Source organism: Phyllobates terribilis, unplaced genomic scaffold, assembly GCF_046119375.1.
Source record: "Phyllobates terribilis strain yellow unplaced genomic scaffold, ASM4611937v1 Scaffold_280__1_contigs__length_2496652, whole genome shotgun sequence".
In the NCBI taxonomy this organism is placed as follows: Eukaryota; Metazoa; Chordata; class Amphibia; order Anura; family Dendrobatidae; genus Phyllobates; species Phyllobates terribilis.
This window is the reverse complement of record NW_027363040.1, coordinates 2,202,109-2,225,390: the sequence shown is the minus strand read 5'-3', so window position 1 is coordinate 2,225,390 and position 23,282 is coordinate 2,202,109. Positions and strand designations below refer to the sequence as shown.

The 23,282-nt window shown below is 42.4% G+C and overlaps 1 protein-coding gene across 1 annotated transcript; it reads left to right on the top strand.

The window, feature by feature from the left end:
- Positions 1-6,020: 6,020 nt before the first annotated feature.
- On the top strand, positions 6,021-16,655 carry LOC141220311 (gastrula zinc finger protein XlCGF66.1-like). Its single transcript, XM_073666264.1, has 6 exons — positions 6,021-6,123; positions 6,506-6,655; positions 6,785-6,964; positions 7,048-7,171; positions 16,447-16,485; positions 16,594-16,655. Exons 2-6 carry the CDS (start codon positions 6,578-6,580, stop codon positions 16,653-16,655), a joined length of 483 nt encoding a protein of 160 aa, XP_073522365.1. The 5' UTR covers positions 6,021-6,123; positions 6,506-6,577.
- Positions 16,656-23,282: the final 6,627 nt, after the last annotated feature.

Genomic DNA, 23,282 nt, shown 5'->3' with positions numbered 1-23,282 from the left:
TTCCGCCCTGGGGATAAAGTCTGGCTCTCGTCCAAATATGTCCGGCTCAAGATCCCTTCCTATAAGTTAGGGCCTCGGTTCATCGGCCCACTGGAGGTCATCAGTCAGATCAACCCGGTGGCCTATAAATTGAAACTCCCGGCCAACTTACGGATCCCTAACTCCTTCCATGTATCTCTCCTCAAACCTGTGGTACTTAACTCTTTTTCCAAGTCTACAGGTACGCCTCCTGCTCCGGTTTCTGCTGAGGACGAGTTTGAGGTAGAGAACATTCTTGCCACCAAAAGGGTAAGAGGAAAGACCTTTTTTCTGGTAGATTGGAAGGGGTTTGGTCCTGAGGAGAGAACGTGGGAGCCCCGGGAGAACATCCATGCCCCTCTCATCCTAGCTAAATTTCTGTCTGGCCTAAAAAAGGGGGGGCCTAAAGGGGGGGGTACTGTAGCGCTGGCGTCCCTGCCCTCTGCTAGGCAGGGACGCTGCTCCCCTCACCGCTCTGCTCCGTGCCCGGCGTCCTCTCCCCGCTCTGCTGTCAGCGCGCGCTCCTTCCCGGCGTCCTCCTCCCGCTCTGCTCTCAGCGCGCGCTCCTTCCCGGCCCCTGTGCTTAGGGCGCGCGCGCGCGCGCTCCCCTCCTCTTAAAGGGGCCGCGCGCGCCGCCCTAAGGAGTCCCCGGCCAATGGCCGGAGGACTTCATCATATATAAGGCACCTCCTCCAAAATGGAGGTGCCCGAGCAATGTTGTTTGCACCTGTGTCTCACCTGTGCTTCAGCCCTCAGGTCCCGTTGCCAGTTTCCTGCCAGTTTCCTGCCAGTTTCCTGCCAGTTTCCTGCCAGTTTCCTGCCAGTTTCCTGCCAGTTTCCTGCCAGTTTCCTGCCAGTTTCCTGCCAGTTTCCTGCCAGTTTCCTGCCAGTTACCTGCCAGTTACCTGCCTGAATACTTGTTACCTGTCTGCCAGTCTGAGGTCCGACGGTCTGCCTTACTACTCCTGTCAGTCTGTCTAAAGGACCAGCCTGCCCGCTCACCTGGGAGCGCATATCAGCTACCTGCCTGCTTGCCTGAGGTCCGACGGTCTGCCTTACTACTCCGGTCAGTCTGTCTATGGACCAGCTTGCCCGCTCACCTGGGAGCGCTTCTCCGTTATCTGCCTGCTTGCCAGCCCGGAGGCTCCGTTGTCACGTGCTGTGACCACCAGCTATCTCAGAGACTCTTGCCCGCTCACCTGGGAGCGCATCTCCGTTACCTGCCTGCTTGCCAGCCCGGAGGTCCCGTTGTCACGTGCGGTGACCATCAGCTATTCCAGAGACTCTTGCCCGCTCACCTGGGAGCGCTTCTCCGTTACCTACCTGCTTGCCAGCCCGGAGGTTCCGCCGTCACGTGCCGTGACCACCTGTTATTCCAGAGACTCTCGCTTGCTCACCTGGGAGCACACATCTACCATCTGCCTGCTAGCCTACCCGGAGGCTCTGCCATCACAGGTCGTACCTACCCTTTACCCAGAGACTGCCCTGATCACTTGCCGTATCTCCCTGTCCGTTCATCCAGAGACTGCCACCCGCTCCCTTACAAGGGCCGCCCCCTTGTATAGTAGCTCAGAGGTTCCGCCTCCCAGACCCGTTAAACACACAGAGGGATCTATTATATAGAGTCATTACACACTGAGGGATCTATTATATAGAGTCATTACACACAGAGGGATCTATTATATAAAGTCATTACACACAGGGATCTATTATATAAAGTCATTACACACAGGGATCTATTATATAGAGTCATTACACACAGGGATCTATTATATAGAGTCATTACACACAGAGGGATCTATTATAGAGCCTCATTACACACAGAGGGATCTATTATATAGAGTCATTACACACAGAGGGATTTATTATATAGAGTCATTACACACAGAGTGATCTATTATATAGAGTCATTACACACAGAGTGATCTATTATATAGAGTCATTACACACAGAGGGATCTATTATATAGATTCATTACACACAGAGAGATCTATTATATAGAGTCATTACACACCGAGGGGTCTATTATATAGAGTCATTACACACAGAGGGATCTATTATATAGAGTCATTACACACAGAGGGATCTATTATATAGAGGCATTCCAGACAGAGAGATCTATTATATAGAGTCATTACACACAGAGGGATCTATTATATAGAGTCATTACACACAGAGGGATCTATTATATAGAGTCATTACACACAGAGGGATCTATTATATAGAGTCATTACACACAGAGGGATCTATTATATAGAGTCATTACACACAGAGGGATCTATTATAGAGCCTCATTACACACAGAGGGATCTATTATATAGAGTCTTTACACACAGGGATCTATTATATAGAGTAATTAACACAGAGGGATCTATTATATAGAGTCATTACACACAGAGGGATCTATTATATAGAGTCATTACACAGAGGGATCTATTATATAGAGTAATTACACACAGAGGGATCTATTATATAGAGTCTTTACACACAGGGATCTATTATAGAGTAATTAACACAGAGGGATCTATTATATAGAGTCATTACACACAGAGGGATCTATTATATAGAGTCATTACACACAGAGGGATCTATTATATAGAGTCATTACACACAGAGTGATCTATTATATAGAGTCATTACACACAGAGGGATCTATTATATAGAGTCATTACACACTGAGGGATCTATTATATAGAGTCATTACACACAGAGGGATCTATTATATAAAGTCATTACACACAGGGATCTATTATATAGAGTCATTACACACAGAGGGATCTATTATATAGAGTCATTACACACAGAGGGATCTATTATAGAGCCTCATTACACACAGAGGGATCTATTATATAGAGTCATTACACACAGAGGGATTTATTATATAGAGTCATTACACACAGAGTGATCTATTATATAGAGTCATTACACACAGAGGGATCTATTATATAGATTCATTACACACAGAGAGATCTATTATATAGAGTCATTACACACCGAGGGGTCTATTATATAGAGTCATTACACACAGAGGGATCTATTATATAGAGTCATTACACACAGAGGGATCTATTATATAGAGGCATTCCAGACAGAGAGATCTATTATATAGAGTCATTACACACAGAGGGATATATTATATAGAGTCATTACACACAGAGGGATCTATTATATAGAGTCATTACACACAGAGGGATCTATTATATAGAGTCATTACACACAGAGGGATCTATTATATAGAGTCATTACACACAGAGGGATCTATTATAGAGCCTCATTACACACAGAGGGATCTATTATATAGAGTCTTTACACACAGGGATCTATTATATAGAGTAATTAACACAGAGGGATCTATTATATAGAGTCATTACACACAGAGTGATCTATTATATAGAGTCATTACACACAGAGGGATCTATTATATAGAGTCATTACACACAGAGGGATCTATTATATAGAGTAATTAACACAGAGGGATCTATTATATAGAGTCATTACACACAGGGATCTATTATATAGAGTCATTACACACAGAGGGATCTATTATATAGAGTCATTACACACAGAGGGATCTATTATATAGAGTCATTACACACAGAGTGATCTATTATATAGAGTCATTACACACAGAGGGATTTATTATATAGAGTCATTACAGACAGAGAGATCTATTATATAGAGTCATTACACACAGAGGGATCTATTATATAGAGTCATTACACACAGAGGGATCTATTATATAGAGTCATTACACACAGAGGGATCTATTATATAGAGTCATTACACACAGAGGGATCTATTATATAGAGTCATTACAGACAGAGAGATCTATTATATAGAGTCATTACACACAGAGGGATCTATTATATAGAGTCGTTACACACAGAGGGATCTATTATATAGAGTCATTACACACAGAGGGATCTATTATATAGAGTCATTACAGACAGAGAGATCTATTATACACTGTCTATTTGCATGGTAAATTACATAGCCAAACTAAATTGGGAGGCACTAATTTACTGCATATATATTTCCAAGTGACTTTATATTTGCATAATTTCTTAAAGGGGTCTAGTGATAAAATGTCTTTATTGTAAATTTTTATTTCCATCCACCAAAGAACTGGCTACAAACTCCCAATTTACTTTGGCTATGTAATTTACCATGCAAATAGACAGCGTGTCTGAAACTGTTAACACATCAGGATGACAATCTGAGTGTCAGATATTAAAAGTAAAACACCCCTGTAGTTTGTGTGCGAAATAGCCATAGTAATAATAATAAAAAAAAAATCTTATTCCTATCAGGATTTGAAATCTAACACTGCAGCTTTAGAGACTGGTGCCTTACTATTGCGCTATCCAGTCAAGTGATACTAACTGATACCTTTTCTTGTCTTATGAGATCGACCATGAAAATACTCAGGATGACTAAAAGTCATTATGATTCTGAAGTTTGAAGTAAGTCACACATCAGACTCACACATCAAAATTAAATATCATTTGAATTTGGCTTGCTTTCAGTCTGTGCATAAGTCCCAATGAGTTTTAGACAAGTGTGCACTGAAAATAATGTAACCAAATAGAACTCCTATATTTTTACAGCTGAATTTATAGTTCAGTGGTTAGTGCACTGGCTTTGGGACACAGAATTTTGGGGTCAAGTCCCAACAGCGAACAGTTAATTTTTTTTTATTATTATTATTACAGTTGTCAAAGTCACTTGTCAGAATCACTCGTCAAAATCACTTGTCAGAATCACTCGTCAAAATCACTTGTCAGAATCACTCGTCAAAATCACTTGTCAGAATCACTCGTCAAAATCACTTGTCAGAATCACTCGTCAAAATCACTTGTCCGAATCACTCGTCAAAATCACTTGTCAGAATCATTTGTCAAAATCACTTGTCAGAATCACTCGTCAAAATCACTTGTCAGAATCACTCATCAAAATCACTTGTCAGAATCACTCATCAAAATCACTTTTCAGAATCATTTGTCAAAATCACTTGTCAGAATCACTTGTCAAAATCACTTGTCAGAATCACTCGTCAAAATCACTTGTCAGAATCACTCGTCAAAATCACTTGTCAGAATCACTCGTCAAAATCACTTGTCAGAATCACTCGTCAAAATCACTTGTCAGAATCATTTGTCAAAATCACTTGTCAGAATCACTCGTCAAAATCACTTGTCAGAATCACTCGTCAAAATCACTTGTCAGAATCACTCATCAAAATCACTTGTCAGAATCACTCATCAAAATCACTTGTCATGTTGGAACGTCCAAGTACGTCCCATGCGCATCTTCCGGGCTGATGAGTGCAAATTTGCCTCCAGTATTTGCTTATAATGTGCTGCATTCATCTTTCCTTCAACTTTTACCAAGTTTCCTGTGCCTTTGTAGCTCGCACAATCCCAAAACATAAGCGATCCACCTCCGTGCTTTACAGTAGGAATGGTGTTCCTTTCATCATAGGCCTTGTTGACCTCTATCTAAATGTAATGTTTATGGTTGTGGCCAAAAAGTTCAATTTTGGTCTCATCACTCCAAATTACCTTGTTCCAGAAGTTTTGAGGCTTGTCTCTGTGCTGTTTGGCGTATTGTAGGCGAGATGCTTTGTGGCATTTGCGCAGTAATGGCTTTCTTCTGGCGACCATGCACCCATTTTTCTTTAATTGCCTCCTTATTGTGCATCTTGAAACAGCCACCCCGCTAGTTTTCATAGAGTCATGAATTACAGCTGATGTTATTTGTGGGTTTTTCTTTGAATCCCAAACAATTTTCCTGGCAGTTGTGGCTGAAATTTTTGTTGGTCTACCTGACCATGGTTTGGTTTTTACAGAGCCCCTTATTTTCCATTTGTTATTCATAGTTTGAATGCTGCTGACTGGCATTATCAATTCCTTGGCTATTTTTTTTTGTATCCCTTTCTTGTGTTATATAGTTCAACTACCTTTTCTCGTAGATCCGTTGACAATTCTTTTCACTCACAATCCAGAAACGTCAGTGGCTGGATGAAAGATGCAAGAGTCTGTCTGGATCCCAGAAACTCACTCAGCTTTTATGCACACACACTGATTACAAGCACACAGGTTACAGGTGAGGATGTTACCTTTAGTTGCCATTCAAACCCATTTGTGTCAAATTCTGTGCATGTTATCAGGCCAAAATCACCAGGGTATGTGAACTTTTGATCAGGGTTATTTGGATGTTTTGGGTTGTCATAAAGATTTAAATGAGACGCGAATTAGCGTTATGGAAGATGAGTCTATGAGAAACATATTCAGCTACAGACTCCAAGGAAGAAACTGCTTGTGGTCTGTGGTCTAAAATATATAGGTTTTATTACTAGATGTAAAGAAGAAAACTAGATACTGTAAAATAATATATCTCCTCATATGTTTCCCTTATTATCTCCAGAATTTGTATTATCACACAGGATTTTTATAATGTTACATCGTCTCATCTTCTTCTCATTCAGGTCTCTACAATATCGGACCCTCTCAGTGAATATCTTCTATATAAGAGAATTTTCCTGATTTACCCATCAAGGATGGTTATGGACAGAGACAAGATGGCGGAGAGGATATTACACCTCACCCTAGAGATCCTCTTCCGGCTTACTGGAGAGGTGAGAGATTCTGATGACGTCACATTACATCATTCTTATCTATGGGAATAACAGATGGACAGAACTGGAGAGGTGAGGACTCTGGAAATGTCTGGAGTGAGATTTATTAATGTGTCTCTCCATTACCAGGATTATACAGTAGTGAAGAAGACCTCTAGTGAGCGCTGTCAGGCACCTGTGTCTGAGGGATGGGGAAGACCCCTGAGCCCAATCACTGGGCCTCCACCTCACCCCCTGATACATGATGACATCAATGACCAGAAGATCCTAGAACTCACCTACAAGATGATTGAGCTGCTGACTGGAGAGGTGACACTGCTGGGAATGCTGGGACATTATACAGTAGTGCTATGGAGGGATCGGGGGGATGACGGTATCATTATATGTGTCAGGTTCCTATAAGGTGTCAGGATGTCGCCGTCTATTTCTCCATGGAGGAGTGGGAGTATTTAGAAGGACACAAAGATCTGTACAAGGACGTCATGATGGAGGTTCCCCAGCCCCTCACATCACCAGGTAATAGACAGGACTAAATACACACAGTCTATAATTATCTGTATGTAAAGAATGAATTCAGCCCCTGTATGTGTTTCCTCCAGATCTATCCAGTAAGAGGACAACACCAGAGAGATGTCCCGTCCTCTTCTTCCATATGACTGTAAACAAGAAGATCCCAATGTTCCTCAGGATCATCAGGTAGATGGAGAGAAGGTGTCATGAGATCTCCCCTATGATGTGTAGACGGCTGTGAAGGTCTTGTGTTCAGTCTTGTTTTATCCACCAATATTATATGTTTTATACTTGTGTAATGAGATCGGAGGAGATGGCAGGATTAGAGCTGATCATAGATGTGACTTCTTATCTGTTTGTGACTTTTACAATATTTGTTTCAGGGTGAAGATCTGACCCATATTAATACTACAGAGACATATGTAAGGGGTGATGAGCGGTGTAAAGAGGGGATTCCTACATATGACCACCCAGGTGAGTAGTAACCACTAAATGTAGAAAAGTCACAGATTCTTCTCAGTCACCGGCTGTGGCTGCTTTATAGGTCGTGTGATCACCATTTTTCCATTAAAGTACAACATTCTCTTCCACCGAAAACTGTTCAAATGACTTTGTGAATTATGAAAGCCCTTTTCTATAGAACTTACAACCTGGAGGATCCACCTCCCCCCTGGGATTAGGAGATGCTGACCTTTAACTGCCCAGATCTGTAAATCCATTCACTGCTCTGACAAATTATTATATATCTCCAAAACTTATATTTCCAAATTTCACAGACTAATCCAATTGGAGTAAATGGTAAAAATTAACTTTTATTTTTTCACGATTAAAACTAGAAATATAGTAGGAAAATGTAAAAATTATTGACTCAATGGTCCCAGAACTGAAAGTCAGCTAGGATATTAGTAGTAAAGAGTTTGTCACTCAAGATTATTGCAGTATATATCAATTATGTTTGTTTAATCAGGATAATAGATCTTCCTACCGTTTTTATCTAAAAGAACAATTTATTCAGGAGAACTGTGAATAAATTCACTGTGGTAAGCTTTAAAATTCATGAAGCCGACACATTGGCAGTTTCTCTTATCTTGTGCTTATAGCAGCAGTTATAGGATATTGAGAGATTCTCTTGCTTTATCCCTAATCTTTTCAGCAATCATATAGTACAATAGACTGCCTCCTAGATAATGCCAATCATTAGAGCCTGTTAGCTGAACTTCTCATATTATAGCATTAGCGATGAGGATGAAGCTATCGTGATGGACGTCCATAGCTGCTGCTACTGTGGGGAAAATAAGTATTTGATACACTGCTGATTTTGCAAGTTTATCGTAGGTACACTTCACCTGTGAGAGACAGAATCTTAAAAAAAATCCAGAAAATCACATTGTATGATTTTTAAATAATTAAACTGTATTTTATTGCATTAAATAAGTATTTGATCACCTACCAACCAGCAAGAATTCTGTTCTCTCACAGACCTGTTAGTTTTTCTTTAAGAAGCCCTCCTACTCTGCACTCATTACCTGTATTAATTGCACCTGTTTGAACTCGTTACCTGTATAAAAGACACCTGTCCACACACTCAATCAATCAATCACACTCCAATCTCTCCCCCATGGCCAAGACCAAAGAGATGTCTAAGGACACCTGTAGACCTGCACAAGGCTGGGATTGGCTACAGGACAATAGGCAAGCAGCTTGGTGAGTAGTGATGAGCGAATTTATTCGATTCCAATCTTACAACCTAAGGTTATGTGCCCTCAATGCAGAAACAAAGCGGAAAATTTCCGCTTCATTTCTGCATCTCCTTGCCAGAAAAAACGCGTGCGGAATCTAACACTTGTTTTTGGCGCGTTTTTGACATGCGGAATTGCCATGCGTTTTTCTAATGCATTGAGTAGGCAATTCCGCATGCATAAACGCAAAAATAATGGAGATGCTGCGGATTTTCCCGCACATAAAATCCCCTGCGGAAAATTAAGCAGCATAGGCACAGAACATGCGGATTGTCATTGGGGACCATGGGGCACGTATTACCAAGCGTTTTTCAAGCGTTTCCACAGCAAAAACGCTTGAAAAACGCATTGTGGGCACGCAGCCTCAATTTGATACGAATATGGCACATTCGGATTCATGATCGGAAATGCAAGCAAAATTTCTTAAAATTGGAAAAAATCGGCAAAGTTCGGGGAATAAATGCGGGAACGTGATTGCGGGGTCAACTACAGCGTTTTGAACAGTTTGGCTAGCATAGTGCTTGTTTATGATGAGCGGGGGGATGTGGCAGATGAGTGGGGTGATAGATCAGTGGTGCGCTTGTAATTTTTTTATTTATTTATTTTGTCCTGTAGCCGGTAACTTTAAGTCAGGAATGCGTGGCTAGCCAGTCAGAGCGCAGGAAGCATCCACAGTGTCCAGATACAAGGGCTTCTGCAATTGGCTGCTGAAATCACATTTCCTCTCAATATAAAAACCGGCCATGTTCCCTCAGCGCCATTTTATCCATGTTACTGAAGGACACAGACGCTGCTGAGTGTGCGCCCTTGTACTGAAAGATATTAGCTAGATACATGGGTTCTTGTTTGGAAGTCAGATAGTGTAACATAGTAACGTAGATTGGATAAAGACCTAGGTCCATCAAGTTCAACCTTTCTCCCCCAATTGTACTCCCCATACCAACACTACACTAACTTACTGGAACTAGGCCTCACAAATGGATTACCATTTTTATTATTACTGCACTATTACAATTACAAATAACCATAAATAATTTTTAATTAGTTTTATTTTTTGTATTACTGTTATTGTATTACTAAAATCCCTGTACCTAAATCTTTTGATCCAGAAGAAGGCAAAAAACCAAGGATACATTCAGCCAATTTGCATCATGGGGAAAAATTCCTTCTTGACCCCGAGAAAGGCGATCAGTACAGGAACCCTGGATCAAATGTACTACTATAGGTGTAACATTTTGTCTAATTTAACTCTAGGACACCATATTACCTGTAGCGAGGAAATCATCCAGCCCTTTTTTGAAAGCTGTTATAGTGTCGGCCATTACTACCTCCTGTAGTAGGGCATTCCACAGTCCGACTGCTCTGACTGTAAAGAACCCTTTACTGTTTAGGTGCCGGAATCGCCTTTCTTCCACCAGTAATGATTGCCCCCTGGTCCTTAGTCTTTGGAAGGAATAAGTCATGTGCTAGACCTTTGTACTGACCACACATATATTTATACATGTCAGTGAGATCCGTCGTTTTTCTAAGCTAAACAAGCTCAACTTTTCCAACCTCTCATCATATGAGAAGCCTACATCCCTTGTAATAATCTAGTTGCCACCTTTGAACTGACTCTAACTTCTGAATATCCATTTTGAAATGTGGAGCCCAAAACTGGATTCCATATTCCAGATGTGGCCTCACCAGTGATTTATAAAGGGGTAACACGTTGGGATCGCAGGATTTTATTTCTCTTTTTATACACCCTAAAATGTTGTTTGCTTTTGCGGCAGCTGCTTGACATTGAGTACTTGTAACCAGAATACCCAAATCCTTCTCCTGTTCTGTAGTCCTGAGTATACTCCCATTTAATGTATATGTAGCCATAGGATTACTCCATCCTGTGTGCATTACACTACATTTATCTACATTAAACCTCATCTGCCAAGTGTTTGTCCATTCAGTCATATTATCCAGATCATTCTGCAATATCGTAATGTCAAGATCAGATTTCAATATCCTACATAGTTTGATATCGTCAGCAAAAACTGACGTTTTACTCACAATCCCATCCCCCAGGTCATTAATAGAGGTTAAAGAGAATTGGTCCTAGCACAGATCCCTGCGGCACCCCACTGCTGACTATGTCCCATTTAGAGAATGTGCCATTTATGACAACCCTTTGTTTCCTATCATTTAGCCAATTCCTTACCCATCTAAGTCATTTCTTCTGTAGCTTCAGTATAAGGCTGTTATGTGATACAGTATCGAATGCCTTTGCAAAGTCCAAAGTATTTCCTTAAACATGCCCCATTTACGTTTGGTATCTATCCCCAGTTACCATGACATGGTCCCAGTCTACACAATTAAGCTCTTCCCTTAATTTGTTGAAATCAGCTTTCCTAAAGTTTCAGGTTTTTGCATTTCCTTTTTGAAATGTTTTATTGAATATTACATTGAAACTTATCATATTATGGTCGCTGTTTCCCAAATGCTCCCGGACCTCTAGATCTGAAATTGTATCTGGTCTATATGACAGCACCAGATCCAGCAGATTACCTCCCCTGGTTGGTTCATCTACCAGCTGAGAGAGGTCATTGTCCTGAACTGTGGATAAGAATTTGTAGCTTTTAGCACAACTGGAAGATTCTGTGTCCCATTGAAAATCTGGATAGTTAAAATCCCCCATAATAAGGACCCTATTATTATTTGCTGCATTTTTAATTTGTTCCATCATTTTGTCCTCTACCAGTTCAGCTATATTAGGAGGCTTGTAACAAACTCCTCTTAGCAGCTTTCCATTATGACCATCCCCATGTATATTTACCCAAACTGACTCTACATTGTCGCAGCTTCTCCCAATGTTATCATTGAACACGTTTTAAGTTGGATCTTACGAAAATACGCATCCCTCCACCTTTTTTGTCTTTCCTATCCTTTCTAAATGTAATCCCTCCATGTTTGTCACCCAGTCATGGCTTCAGTCATGGCTTTTTCCAGCCAGGTTTCCGTAATACCTACCACATCATATTTCATGACCGACATAAGAGCCTCCAGTTCAGCCATTTTGTTTGCAAGACTTCTTGCATTTGCCAGCAGACATTTAATACAATTAGCACATTTGCTACTCCTACTCAGCTCCCTACATTCCTTGCATATCCTAGCCCCACCCTAGATGCTCTATTGCCCCTGCTGTCCCACTCTCTCTGTCTAGTCCAGGGGTCTCAAACACTGTTGCCCCTCCGGCTGCTTCTTGCGGCCCGCAGGCACATAGACCCCGTAACGATCATGGCTCTCTCAAGCAGCCGCCGACATCAGCGCAGTAGTGCAGTGTATTGCCGCGCAGAGACCGGCCCTCTGCACAGCAATACCAGTATCAGCCGCCGGCCTATCAGAGGCCAGCAGCTGACATCTGCGCATGGCAGTGACGTCATACGCTACTGCGCTGGGACGCAGATGTCAGCTGCTGGCGTCTGATAGGCCGGCGGCTGATACTGGTATTGCTGTGCAGAGAGCCGGTCTCTGCGCGGCAATACACTGCATTACAGCGCTGATGTCGGCGGCTGCTGGAGAGAGCCGCGATCATTACGGGGTCTGTGCCTGCGGGCCACAGGTGCAGAAAGGACGCCGAGGGAACGGAGGACAGGTGAGAATCTTTTTTTTTTTTTTCTCTGTCATGTGAAATACAGCACAGGGGACCTGTGCTCAGTATGGGGGGGGCACTGTGCGCAGTATGGGGGGACAGGGTCCCTGTGCGCAGTATGGGGGACAGAGACCCTGTGCGCAGTATGGGGGGACGGGGACCCTGAGCGCAGTATGGGGGAACGGGGACCCTGAGCGCAGTATGGGGGGACGGGGACCCTTAGTGCAGTATGGGGGGATGGGGACCCTTAGCGCAGTATGGGGGGATGGGGACCCTTAGCGCAGTATGGGGGACGGACGGACCTTGTGCGCAGTATGGGGGACGGACGGACCCTGTGCACAGTATGGGGGACGGACGGACCCTGTGTGCAGTATGGGGGGGACCTGGATGGGGGACATGTCTGCAAGATAAGGACCAGGATGGGGGACCATGTCTGCAATATGGGGGACCATGTCTGCAATATGGGGGACCTGGATGGGAGGACCATGTCTGCAATATGGGGGACCATGTCTGCAATATTGGGGACCTGGATGGGAGGACCATGTCTGCAATATGGGGGACCATGTCTGCAATATGGGGGACCATGTCTGCAATATGGGGGACCTGGATGGGGGACCATGTCTGCAATATAGGGGATCTGGATGGGAGACCATGTCTGCAAGGGGACCTGGATGGGAGACCATGCCTGCTATATTGGGACCACGTCTGCAATATGGGGGACCTGGATGGGAGACCACGTCTGCAATATGGGGGACCTGGATGGGAGACCACGTCTGCAATATGGGGGACCTGGATGGGAGATCACGTCTGCAATATGGGGGACCTGGATGAGAGACCATGTCTGCAATATGGGGGACCTGGATGGGAGACCATGTCTGCAATATGGGGAACCTGGATGGGAGACCATGTCTGCAATATGGGGAACCTGGATGGGAGACCATGTCTGCAAGATGAGGACCAATTCAAAAGGTGTATAAAAAATAAAATGGTATCACTAAAAATGTCACTTTGTCATGCAAATAATGCGGACCCCCCAAATTAAATGTTTTTCCGTGTGCGGCCCATATGCCCAGCTGAGTTTGAGATCCCTGGTCTAGTCTATCTATCCCCTTATAAGCACGCATACCCTCCCTCCCCCCAGATCCTAGTTTAAAAGCTCCTCCATCCGTCTGACCATTTTCCCCCCAGCATAGCTGCTCCCTCCCCATTGAGATGCGGCCCTTCCCTACAGTAGAATAAATCCTACAAAACAGAAGGAGTTTCTCAGAGTTACCAAGAAAATAAATTCACAATATCTAAACACAAGATCAATAGACCAACAAAACAATATTCACTGGACAAAAAAGTCATATAAAAATATTTTTTATTTTATAGCAATTAATGTAATAAAAATTCAAAAGGGCACAAGCATAGACAAATTAAAAAACATACAACAATACAAATAAGATAAAAATGAAGCTCAAATGAGGGAATCAGGGGGTAACGCATACAGGGGAGTATGTATGATGTATTACTTATTAGCCATAATGGGATATAGTAAAGGGAATATGTATCTAATTATATAAATATAAAGTGCAAGTGATATATATCTATCAGAATTAACATATACAGGATGTGCAGATATGTCACTAAAATATTTAGTAACTAATGAATGGTTAGTCTGATGATTACATATAGTTCATAGTCCCTTTAAGTATCCCCTTTTGAACATGATTATTTCATATGATTATATATAATTCATAGTCATTTTTAATCAAAACATCACCTCTTTTTCAAAATAACATGATTCCATTACATCCAGGAGTCAATTACATTAAATTTAATTCATTCAAAAAGGTCCTTTGTACAGGAATAAATATTGAGTAAAAACTAGGGCAAAAATCTAATTGTAAAAGAGATTATTACTGAAGTCAACCAGCATCCACCTGCTCCCTGTCACCGGACTGGTGAGAAGGTCGGCCTTGGTCTCCATGAACCCAAACCCTTCTTTCCTGCACCAATGTCTAAGCTACTTGTTTATCTCCCTAAGCTCCCGCTGTCTATCTAGTGACGCATGTGGCACCGACAGTATTTCTTGGAGGTCCTGGCCTTCAGCTTCTCTCCTAGTTCCCCGTAATCATTTTTAAGGACCTTCCACCTCCCTCTAACTTTGTCATTAGTACCAATGTGTACCATGACTGCTGAGTTTTGCCCAAACCCACCCAGCAATCTGTGTATCCGATCCGCTATATGTTGAACCCGAGCAACCAGCAGACAACACACTGTTCGGCATTCACGGTCTCGGCGGCAGATGACTCCGTCTGTCCGCCTATTTATAGAGTCTCCTACCACCATCTGTCTGGTCTTTGCTGCACTCCTATTACCCTCCATCCTACAACAGTCATCTTCCTGGTTGCTAGGAGTGTCCTGCTTTAGTGATCCCAGTCCTGGGATAGCAATCCTAATATCAGCCAAACAGGCATATTTACTAGGTTGTGCCAGATCAGGACTGGGCTCCCTGGCACTTTTCCCCCTACCCCTTCTTGTAACATTTACCCAGCTACATACTTCTCTATTCTGGTCTTCCCCACCTCCACCCGCCTCCATATCACTGGCCCTAACCAGCACAATCTCAGTGAGCTCTAAACTCCTGTCCAGGTTTGCAATGCTCCTGAGTGTCGCTAGCTGCACGTTTAGATCCGGTATCTGGGCTTCCAAATATGTAACTCGTTGACATCGAGCGCAGACTTTTTCACCCTCAAACGGCTGTTCAAAGCATGCATACATCTCACAAGACACACACCTGGTAGCATTGCCCATGGAGCACATACTATATGGTGATAAACAATACAAGTAAAAGCAGAAAAACAAATAGAAGGTTAGTAAGGAAAACACCAAACTATGCTCTGGTGTTAAACTATGTTATTGCGTTTAACTATGTACTTTACTGCCGCCTTTGTACTTAGCTGCAGCCTCTGGGACGCTCAATCCAGCCTCTTCACGCTCGGCAGCCTCGCTGGTTGTTTTTTGACTTGTAGTGCTTGCAATCAGCCCAGCACAGGATATGGATAATTTAAGTAGAAATGTTCAAAAATATAAAATTTAAGCCTTTTTAATTCAAAAATAATAATTGGTTTTCTTCTTGGCAGATGACTGTACCAGGAGATCAGAGGGACAGCTGACATCTTCAGTTTTCAAATCGGATGATCTTGAGATCCCACAGGATACAATTGAAGTGAATGTCATTACTCCAGATATACCATCATCCCTTCACAGCAAAGATCTGTCATCTGATCTTTTGAAACAGGTCCTGTCTTCTGATTCATTACCGACTACTAAGGAAAATCAAAGTCACAAAATAAGCATTAAAAAACGAACTGCTCCTAAAACAAAGAAGCCATTTTCACGTTCAAAATATGGAAATAGTTTTCCCCTCCAAAAGTCTTTTCTAAAACATCAACAATTTCACACAGCGGATAATATATTTTCTTGTTCCAAGTGTGAGAAATGTTTTAAAGAGAAATCAGACCTTGTTAGTCACCAGAGAACTCACAAAGGGGAAAAGCCATTTTCATGTTCAGAATGTGGTAAATGTTTTGTTTGGAATTCATATCTTGTTACTCACCAGAGAACTCACACAGGGGAGAAGCCGTTTTCATGTTCCGAATGTGGGAAATGTTTTAACCAGAAAGCGCATCTTCTTGGCCATCAGAAAATTCACACAGGGGAGAAGAGTTTTTCATGTTCAGAATGTGGGAAATGCTTTGTAGATAAATCAAGTCTGATCAAACATCAGAGAATTCACACAGGGGAGAAGCCTTTTTCATGTTCAGAATGTGGGAAATGTTTTACAGAGAAACCAAGTCTTACCAGACATCAGAGAACTCACACAGGGGAGAAGCGTTTTTCATGTTCAGAATGTGGGAAATGTTTTACAGAGAAATTATGTCTTATTCAACATCAGAGAACTCACACTGGTGAGAAGCCTTTTTCATGCTCAGAATGTGGGAAATCTTTTACACAGAAATCAAGTTTTGTTAGGCACCAGAGAACTCACACAGGGTAAAAGTCTTTCTCCAGTTCAGAATGTGGAAAATGTTTTGTGAATAAATCTCTTCTTAGTCATCAGAGACGTCACACAGGGTAAAAACCATTTTTATTTTCTTAATTTGAGAAATTTTTTACTTGGGGAAACAATTCTTAATAAACTTCAGAGAAGTCACACAGGGGAGAATATTTTTTAATGTTCAGAATGTTGGAATGTTTTAACTGAAAATTGTATCTTCTTAAAGGGGTTGTCCACTACTACCACAACCCCTTGTCATTCCTCATGTTTGCCTTGATTAAATAAAAACACTAATACTCAGATCCCGTGGCCTATAAGATACATTTTTAGCAAGAAACAAATCTTGCTAATAAGTGATTGGGTGTTATAGACTGGAGGCAGCTTCCTGTGACAGAGGAGAATGCTGAGACACTGCCCTTTCTGATCACTGAGAGAACTGCTCTCTCTCCTCTAGCCCCACACTTATGTAACTGATTGGTGCAGTGCAGGAAAGGAAGGAACCGGGACCATCAGAGGTTGCCTGTCCTGAGTGAGCAGCTGAAGGACCTTCCACCCGACTAGCTCAAGGATCTTTCAGATCATGTAACATTGTTTTACATATTTTCAAAAGTTGTCAGGTTTAGTTATGAAATGAGCCATTTCTTAATGATTTTGACTTTCTGAATTAAAATTTGACAGTGAGGGAGGCATGACTTGGAAGCTGAAGAAGATTGCCCCTTGACTGCAGTGCACTGGCAGCCCGTGCCCTTATTTAGCACTGTCCCATTACCCAGGTATGATAACCAGACTGCTCCAGCCATGATATGATTATTGACAAAGCCTTAGGGTCCCGTGCCCTAAACACCTTCCAGAGACTGCTCCACGGGATGTCCTAACCAGAATCCACTTCTTTCATGTTAAAGAGTACCTGCTCTTCTGCTCAAGAAGGAAAGGGTAACTCCCCAAAACCTTCAACCAAGTGAAGATTTTCTCTGATGTGTCCTCTACTAGCCTTCGCTTTTGCAGGAATCTGTCCCCATTACCTTTAGTCTCCGGGAGAACTCGATCATTTACAGATGGGGCTTCCCCTTATATCTCCTCATTAACCACAGCAATGCCTGGCACTCCATCACAACATACGAAGAGGGTAGAGACCTACTGAGACGAAGGGACCTCAACATCCCAGATCATCCTCAAGAGGAAAATTTGAACCCACGAGGCAGGGAGAATGACTGGCAAACTGTCCCTTCCAGAAAAAAGGAAAAGACGGCTGAGGTGACCTAGGCATGTATTTGGCCTATCTCGGCATCGACAAAATACTCTCCACTGAGATCCTGTTTTCTGCCTCTCAGGTTGAGTAGGTCACATAATTGACCTCTTATTTGTCTTCCTTGTCTTTAAGGTTGTTTTTTCTTTTTTGTTTAGTCTATCTGTGGTTTTAGTTAGTGTAACTGATATTCTTCTTTTTTTGTTAGTGTCTAAGTCTATCTCAGATGGTTCTTAACCCTTTACGACCTTGGATGTATCCATACGTTCAGGTCGGTAGGTACTGTGCGCGCATGATCGCCGCCGGGTGTCAACTAATTCTGACAGCTGACACCCGGCACTCAGTGACAAGAGCAGTGCCCACACCACTCCCAGTACTTTAACCCCTAAATGCTGCGATCAAGAAAAAGTGGATTAAAACGCCATTAAAAAGACGAATGTAAAGAAAAATGGTATCGCTGAAAACATCATCTTGTCTGGCAAAATAAGCCGTGATACAGCTCCCTTAGCCTAAAAATAAAAAAGTTACAGCTCTCAGGATAAAGTGATGCAAAAATAATTATTTTATCTATAAAATAGTTTGTATCATTGGGTAAAAGCGTCAAAACAAAAAAAAAGATGGTATAAATGTGGTATCACTGTAATCGTACCGACCCGAAGAAAAAGCTGCCTTATTAATTTTACCACACTCTGAATGGCTTAAAAAAAACAACTCCTGAATTGCTGTTTTTCGTTCATTCTGCCACCCAAAAATCGGAATAGAAAGTGATCAAAAATGTCATGTGTACGAAAATGGTACCAATAAATACGTCCGTTTGTCCCGCAAAAAACAAGCCCTTACATTACTCTGCTAGCAGAAATATGGAAAAATTATAGTTCTCAAAATATGGCGATAAAAAAACTAGTTTTTACAATAAATAGCGTCTTTTAGTGTGTGACAGTACACTGCTGCTGCTGATTTGTTCATTCTGTCTCCCAAAGATCTCAGTAAGGCTCCGTACACATCTATCCTGCACTCTGTGCTGAGCACGCAGAGTTACACCCAGGGTTTCTGTGTAGATCTCTGAAATACGTGATTCAAACAGAACCCCTGGCAGAAGATTCCCTACAATGAGGCAGAAGGAGGCACTGTGGACACCGTTCGGCCTGTGATCCGGCGGTGTCCGTCTTTTTAGGTCTGCATAAAAGCGAAGTCTGCCACAGTTTTGTGCACTTCTGAAAAAAAGGACACCACTGAACTGAGGCCAGACTGAGTTCAGAGTAACTCTGCTGCCTCCTTTTAGTTAATGGGTCCCTCTGGGTTTCATTTGAATCATGTCTCTCGGAGATTTACATGGAAACCCCAATATAAGGGCTCAGCGTAGAGCGCAGGATAAATGTGATCCCAAATGTTATGTAAAATGTTCCCAAAAAATGCTTCAAATCAATCCATAAAAAAGCGAGTCCCTACTCAGGTCCGTCATCTGTCAATGGAAATATAGGAGGCTTCCACGTTATTGGTAGTACAAAGGCTCTGGAAGAGCGCTATGGCTCCTCGCCCCCCCAAAGGAAATTCAGTAAATTCTGCGCTCCCAAATCCAAGTACTCACCTCCCTTCTGAGCCCCAGTGTGCCTAAACCACATTTAGCATCTATATGTTTGTCATTTCTGTAGTGATGACAACCCGCCTAATTTAAGGGTGCATGTCTCCAGAAGCACGAGCTGGGCACAATGTATGGGCACTACACCGTACTGGGGAATACAATGGCAGTTTGCAGTTTTCATTCAGCAACATCCACTGCTGCTTGTTTCTGGAAAACACCCATTGAGTCAAAATCGTCACTACACCTGTAGATAAATTCCCAAAAGGGGTTATCATTTCCAAAATAGGGTAATTTGAGAGGGGATTCTGCTTTTCTAGCAGTAAGGGGCTCTGTATATGGAGTCCGCAAACTATTCTAGGAAAATCTGTGCTCCAGTAGGAAAATAGCAATCCGCCCCTCCCGAGTCTCGGTATGGCTAAGCAGTACTGTACAGCCACATATGGGGTATTTCTACATTCAGCAGAAATTGTGGGACAAATTTTGGTGCCATTTTTGTCATTTCCCCTTGTGAAAATGTAAAATCTGGGGCTAACACTAAATTTTGGTGGTAAAAATGTAATTATTTTTTTCTTCACTGCCCAATGGTATAAAATTCTGTGACCCACCTGTGGTGTCAATTTGATCATTTCACCCCTAGATGAATTAATAAGTTTAGTTTGTAAAATGGGGTCTCTTATGGGGATGGGTCTGCTGTTCTGGCATTTCAAGGGCTCTGCCAATGTGACATGGTACTCTCAAACCAGTACAACAAAATCTGAACTTCAATATGGCGCTTCTGACCTTTGCACTGTAGCTCAAAAGTACCATATTTTTTGGACTATAAGACACACTTTTTTCCTCCAAAATTTTGGAGTAAAGTGGGGGGTGCATCTTATAGCCCGGATAATACATTCTGGCTGTGGAGGGGGGGCGGCAGCGGAGGAGCAGGGCACAGGCAGTAGCCATAGCTGGTTGCTGCTGCTCGGTGAACACTGTGCCTGCTACTAAAGAGAATGAGTATTCACTCCTCTCCACCCATGGAAATGGAGTTAAGTACAGTTATGATTGATTCAGGCTTTTCTTGAGAAAGGGGATTTTGGCTTTAATCGCTTGGGTTTTTACTCTATTGGCTATAATAGCCTTCCAGCCTTAGTATCCTGTGAGTAAAAAAGAGACTTAGTTTTTTTTTCGGATTTATATATAATAATCCCCATATAGTGCCCCCCCAAGAGATGGAAAATACAGAGAACTGTGTCAAATCTTGCTCAGTTTGGAAGTACTTTGCTCCAGGAAAAAAAAAATGACCATGGAAAGCCACAGAAAGACTGCGGGAGAAGCGGCTCTCAGCTCCAAGATGACACCACGGTTGTCACGTTGGAGACAGATTGAGCAGGGGAGACAAGGAGGAGGATAGTGCTGGTCAGGCTGGAGTGATTTGCCTGCACAGAAACACAGGTCTCAGCGGGTGACGGTGACCTTCTTATAGCAGCTACATCGCACCTGTGCATGGGCTCTGGAGCAGAGGAGTGGGGTGAAGAGGAGATGGGAGAAGCAGCTGCATTACTGAAGGGGCGAAAAGTCAGCGAAACTGCATGTGACACAGTACTCACTGGCCCACAGCCTAATCTTCACCAAGATGACATACAGGTACCTGAGGAACCTACTACAATAGATGTTTTCATGACAGTGGTACATGTAAATCCTCTATGTTTTGAATGTACAGTTTGGTGGTCTTAAAGATGAGATAGCAGATATACGTCGCAAACTGCAGAGAATACAAAACAGCAGGGGCAGTGGAAGGCACAGTCAGCGCCCCTGAGGATCAGATAGCCGATATGAGCAAGGAGAACAGGCTTGTAGAACAGCAAATATCAGCATGGCTGGCAGAAACAGATGACCCTGAAAATAGATCAAGATGCAATAATATACCACTTATTGGTGTGCCTGAAAAAAATAGAAGGCTCCTCTCCTACTGAATTCTTTGAAAACTGGAGGAAATTAAAACTTGGGCCTGAAACCTTAAACCCCCTATAGGCTGTAGAAGGAGCTCATAGGGCGCCAACCTGTCCTCTTCCTCCTGGGCTTCCACAAAGACCTGCGCTGGCTAAAACATTACACTATCAGAACAGAGATATTATCCTGCGGCAGGCAAGGGATCACCCAGATCTAATAATTAATGGATCCAAAATCTCAATCTTTCCAGATTACTCTATAGAAGTGCAGAAACAAAGAGCCAGATTCCTTGATATCAAAAAACATTTGAGAGATATATGTTCTATATTCAAAGAAATACCCTGCCACGTTAAGGGTGGTAGCCGGAGGTTCTGTGCGCTTTATTCAAGATTCAAAAGAAGTCCTTCACTGGCTGAATGAGAGGCAAATACACCGGGATCAAATTCGGGATGTTACAAGTTGAAGATCCTGTGGTACAAACCCCAATTCTTCAGAAACACGGTGATCTGTGAGTGTATGGGAAGAAGTGTGTCCCTGCTTGTTGGACAGTTCTTTACAAATGTTGTGTTCTTCAGCTTCTATTATGATTATATCACTGTTTTATGTCTAATTGGGGTTGAATCATCCTCCAAGGAGACTTAAGTTCTAGGTGGGATTCTCCCATACGTTCAACAGTGACTGAGCCTCCATTTATCTACTTGATTATATATGACGGGGTCAGTGGCAATAGCGGGAATGTAAGGGGTCTTTGGAGAGCCCGTCCTCCTAATGTATACCAATACTCCTGCTTCTCGTCCACATTCTCCTCTTTGTGGAGAATGGATTTGGCTCTTGGAGATGAACGCTTGCTGGGTCTTATATCTGACATCAGCTCCTGCCCAGAGCGCTATCCCATCATTCTCCTCTGTGTCTCCCTAAGCTTAATCCCCCAATGCAGTACAGACCCACAGGGAAATTAACCCCTTTTGGTTACAAGTTCTAGACCTTAAGGGGAAAATTGAAGGGAAACTAAAGGAGAATCTTGTGATTAATTAAAATACAACTTCCATTTTCTATGTATGGGAAGCCATGAAGGCCGACCTTAGAGGAATATTTCTAACAGAAATCTCAGCAGCTGAATCCCGGACTAAGCAGCAGGATCCATTGGTGTTTCAGGAATTGGGAGATGCAGAGAGTGCGATGATTACAGATCCAACGCCGGCTGCGCAAAACAGGCTGAAAGCAGCTCAGGACATGAGGAATCAGGGAACATTGCAGCTGCAGGAAGGAAGAAGATGTTTCACAAGATGCAATATTGTGAAGAGGGGGATAAAGCAGGTCACTTATAATGTGATCAGGCAATAGCGTAATCAGTTTGTAAAGGTAGAAAACAGAAAAGGTACTTTCCCAGATGAATATAATATAGGTTTATACAAAGGACATAAATTAGAAGATAGCATTTAATTTAATTCATTAAAATATCAGAATTAAAATAGAGACACAAACAAGATATATATATAGATATATATATATATATAGATATAAACCACAGGTGGGCAGGTGTGAATGTCACAGCACAGAGAGGTATTACATATACATTAACAAATCTCAAGCAATGCCTCTGAACACAATGGGTAGATATACCGATCCAAACAACGTGTCCCACATGCCATCATATACGTGAGAAAAAGGAACGGTCTCCCCCAATTCTAGTAGTTAATTCTCAGGCATCAGATCCTTTTCAGATCCACACGACTGGAGTAAAGACAAATGTCTAACCATCATCCTGTTAAGGAACCAGGTAAGGGTGTCCTTATTTTCATGAAACTTTTCTTCCCTGTGAGGGATTCACCAGGGAATTAAACCATTCCATTGTGTAGGTCTTCAAGTCTCCTCCTGTGTAATAGCGGCCTGTTGCCTGGTCCCCCTTAAATAATTCAAAAGTACCAAGCAAAACCCTTCATTTCTG

Bases quoted from the DNA above. Each gene is read 5' to 3' on its own strand.
- LOC141220311 (XM_073666264.1), top strand. From the start codon at position 6,578: ATGGTTATGGACAGAGACAAGATGGCGGAGAGGATATTACACCTCACC. The intron at 6,965-7,047 runs GTGACACTGCTG...TATATGTGTCAG, and splicing joins TTGAGCTGCTGACTGGAGAG to GTTCCTATAAGGTGTCAGGA. The intron at 16,486-16,593 runs GTGAGAAGCCTT...TCTCCAGTTCAG, and splicing joins ACATCAGAGAACTCACACTG to AATGTGGAAAATGTTTTGTG.